The sequence below is a fragment of the Panicum virgatum genome, chromosome 8K, assembly GCF_016808335.1.
Source record: "Panicum virgatum strain AP13 chromosome 8K, P.virgatum_v5, whole genome shotgun sequence".
Lineage (NCBI taxonomy): Eukaryota > Viridiplantae > Streptophyta > Magnoliopsida > Poales > Poaceae > Panicum > Panicum virgatum.
The window spans coordinates 12,023,549-12,027,752 of NC_053143.1; the positions used below are offsets into that span (position 1 = coordinate 12,023,549).

Consider the following 4,204-nt stretch of genomic DNA (forward strand, 5'->3'; position numbering starts at 1 on the left):
TGCTGAGCGAGTTTTGTGCAACTCTTTGAACCTGTAAACTGGTATCCCCAGTACAATCTTTATGCTTTTAGTAAAGCTGGGCCGGAGGGTCTCTGGTCTAAAAATAGAGAAAAAAATTCAATTTTTTTTATCATTATGCTACTCCCCAAAATAGAAACAATCATATCAGATTCTATCCAATTTTTTGTTGTCTGCAAATATCTCTATTGGTTTGTAGATTGCGTAGATATGTTCTGTGGATTTGGTTGTTTGAAATTTTAAAGTTGCATGACATCGCTAATATGATAGGTCACATGCTTGTTTGTATTTCTCATGCTGTTGCTGCTGCATTTAATTTGCATAAGCAGTTTCTAAATTACTTAGACATTTACCGTTTTTGAATCTTACTTTTTTATACAAAGCTACTTCATAAATTATCCCTGTTTATTTAACTTTCTTTATGTTTCTATAGGTAAAGTCATTGTGGATGGAAAAGTTGTGAATAAAGCTCGAACATAAGTATCTGACAAGTCAGTCATTGAAATTAAGGCTGAAATCCCGAAATATGTATGTAGGTGATGCTCTAATTAATTGGCTTATAAATCATTGTGCTTTGAAAGATACAAAAGTTACTCCTTTTAGAAGCTTACAATCATCCTTTCTCTTTTAAAAAATCAAATTCAGAGCGGGACATAAGCTTGAGGCAGCTATCAAAGAATTTGGAATTGATTGTGATGGAAAGATAGCCCTTGATTCGGGATTATCCACCGGAGACTTTACTGACTGTTTACTTCAGCATGGAGCATCACATTGTTTATGGTGTAGATGTTGGCTATGGACAGGTTAATAATTACTTCTTTGAAATTATCTAGCTCCTACCGATTTATCTGTCAGTTTGAGGTTGTTGCTACTCACTGCAGCACTATGACTCTAAAATCTCATTGTGCCCTACTCCGTTTCAGGTGGCTGAAAAACTCCGTACACATGAACGTGTCTCAGTGATCGAACGTACAAATTTGAGATATCTTTCTCAATTGCCACAACCAGTTGATTTGGTGACACTGGACCTGTCATTTATCTCAATTCTCTTGGTATGTTTGGTGTGCACTGTATTATCATTCATATTTAGCAGGCAGAAGGTTATCCACTAGGATAACATTTCAGCAAAACTCATATCATATAGAACAATATTTTAATAAAGTGAATAATGTCTTTTACCTTAGTTATTGGAATAGCACATTGCTTTTCTCTGTCTATTGTTATCAGCTCTTTTTTTTTGTTCTAAAACATTCCTATCTTTTTGTAATAACACTTTCTTGGTATAGTTAGCATGATATAAAGAGTTAATGGGCTTTAAAATCAACTTCTCAGCAACTCCACAGACAAGGACACAAAATTTCAACAATTATTAGGCAGGGGATCAGCTTTATAGAACAGTAGTGTAAAAAACATTTGCAAATTTGGGGCATTTGTAAATTTGCATTGGTTTTTTTTATTTTTGCAAGAATGCCACTCAAAGACAGTTCTCTGTCATTTTGCAATTTTCTAGTTATAAGCTTGCAATGATTGTTCAAAGTGTTGGAAATTTTTATGTACATTCTTGTGTTTTGTCCATAAAACTAATTGTTAGTATAGTTAGCGTGATGTAAAGGGCTATTGGGCCTTAAAATCAAGTTCTTGTTTTGCTTAAAAAAATCAAGTTCTTGTGCCCAAGCAACTGTACAGCTTTCAGGTGTGGTGTGAGATCATCTTCACTGAAGGTGTAGAGGAAAAAATGCATTAGGAAAATGGAGTGGCATGCGAATATGTAGTCTAACTATTCATGTCTGTTTTGTTTTTCATTTTTTTCTATATTTACCATTCACGTTTCTGGATTCATAACAATCATGAAAGTGGATATGGCCAGGAATTGTGTACTGAGTCTGATTGATGAAAGGGTACAAGGGAGGTACACATATATAGGCAAGGAACCCTAGGGATTATAGAAACAGAGCCAATCAGAGGGATCCTTCCCTAAACCATCAATCCTACCATAAACCTAGGGCCGGCGCAGCAGCCAATAGGGCTGGTGCGGCCAGGCGCCCATGGCCCAGAGGGCCAGCCCAAGCACAGCCCATTACGGGAAGCTACAATCTTCTAACAAATCATATTTTTTTCTGAGCACTCACTTATATTATCTGTACAACCTAGGTTATGCCTTCTGTTATTAAAGTAATGGAGATGGACTCTACATTGATAACACTTATCAAGCCTCAATTTGAAGCTCGTAGATCACAGGTGAAGTTGAATGGAAAGAGTGATTCATTATAGATGGAGTTCAGGCTACTTGTTATATTCATAGTAATAGAGATAAAGTCACCCAAAATAAATAATTTTTTTATCATTCTCACTTCTCAGGTAGGAGGAGGTGGGATTGTTTGAGATCCCCTGGTTCATAAAGAGGTAACAATCCACTGCTTTGCTTTTGAACTTGTTCCTACGATAATGTCATAATCATTTCATTGTAAGCTATCAGTTTCATTATTTCCACTGTAAATTTCTCTATGGATATGGTGCTTCCTTGCAATAGATTGCCTATTTACTTCTGGAAATTTAATGATAAATTGGTGTGTATCCAAACAACAAAATCTTTTCATCAGAATCTTTGATTATCCTTAGAGAGGATCCCTTATTTCTGATTTTTTTATTTTATTGTCTGCTTTACTTTGAATATTGTTTCCCACTGAGTCATGACCTGGGAATCATGCTATGTTGATTTATTCACCAGGTCATGACTCAGTGGATAGAATAATTTCAGGCGTGGAAGAGTTTGGATTCTGCAATAAAGGCTGGATCGAATCTCCCATAAAGGGCGCAGAAGGGAACAAGGAGTTTCTTGCTTGCTTCCACAGGATCCCAATATCAGAATTGCAACCAGAAGTAGAGACAAAGGCAGAGGCCGAAGCTACATGATAGAGAATGCAGCTTGAAACCTGTAACCAAGGGGTCTGCATGAGGTATGCTCTCGTGTATAATTTGTTCAGGGGTATAATTTGTTCTCGTGTATAATTTGTTCAGGGGTCTGCATGAGGTATGCTCTTTCTCCAGCAAATTTTCACTAGTTGCATTCCGTGCCCTTGGTTGGGAAATGCGACTCCTTTCTGATTCTACTAATCTGAATATCTGATCACCTAAACAAACATGCTTGCAGCAATCCAGAGATTATTATGCACTGTAAGATCCCCAATCCAGTTTGGACATTGGAGGGTAATAAGACCCCCAGCATGGAATCTTTATCATTCTAACGACCAACCTATCTTCCAATCCCCTGCCCAAACCTGGAGGCAGCTGGAAGGTTGCCATGGCATTTGTACAAGCATATTCGACTGGTTTTGCATTTTCTTGTCCCAAGTTAAGAATCTACTGGTCGTACAGTAGCGTAGGGTTGGCGCATAGAAAAATTAGAGGGGTTCGTGTGTGTGCCGACAGTTTCACGTGTAATGGGCTTGCATGCATCATTCGTTTGTTTAACATTTGACTCACTAATCTGATTTGACAACTTCTTCAAGAAAAGGGAGCTTAAAAAAGGTATCTAGTGGTGAACCAGAATTCATATACTAACCAAAACACACATCGGTTTGTGCATTTTATGTTGGAGGCTTTGGAATTGAGGGCACAAGAATGGAGTGTCTGACCCCCAAAGAGCATCCTCTGATCATATGCGCGTTGCAAATGGACTTCCTTGGCGTTGACCTGTAAGATAAGACAGACGAAGAGCATGCCGGGGGAGTTGACAAGATAAACAGGGGTGATGGATACCTACTATTCAAATTGTGCTTCTCGAGGGTCCGGTCAACAACTACAATAAAGAATCACGCGTCCACCTGAATGCCAAATTAAATACAGATTGCGCAGCTAGTAAGGTTCCTGCTTGTAGATTTTGAGTAATGCAGAGATGGTTGAAGAACCTATGCACATTTTCCTTTGCAAATCCAATACTTGTTTCTTTCTTTCTTTCCTTTTTCGTTGCACTTACCGCCAATCAAGATTATTTGCCATTAGACGCAATGTCATGAAACGTAGGAGTATTGCGTGTAATGGAAGTAAAAAAATACGCAATTAGGAACTCTATCCTCATTTATCCTCTTGCCCAAAAGTCCAGGATGCATCGAGTGAGTTTTGATCGAGCAACTGCACTGAACTTCTATATGTTCCGCCTCTCCTTAGAAACGAAGGTTGTTTACGC

At 38.1% G+C, this 4,204-nt stretch overlaps 1 protein-coding gene across 1 annotated transcript; it reads left to right on the top strand.

Annotated features, from left to right (window-relative positions):
• Positions 1-682: 682 nt before the first annotated feature.
• Positions 683-2,310, top strand: LOC120643944 (16S/23S rRNA (cytidine-2'-O)-methyltransferase TlyA-like). Its single transcript, XM_039920458.1, has 3 exons — positions 683-821; positions 942-1,070; positions 2,170-2,310. Exons 1-3 carry the CDS (start codon positions 777-779, stop codon positions 2,287-2,289), a joined length of 294 nt encoding a protein of 97 aa, XP_039776392.1. The 5' UTR covers positions 683-776; the 3' UTR covers positions 2,290-2,310.
• Positions 2,311-4,204: the final 1,894 nt, after the last annotated feature.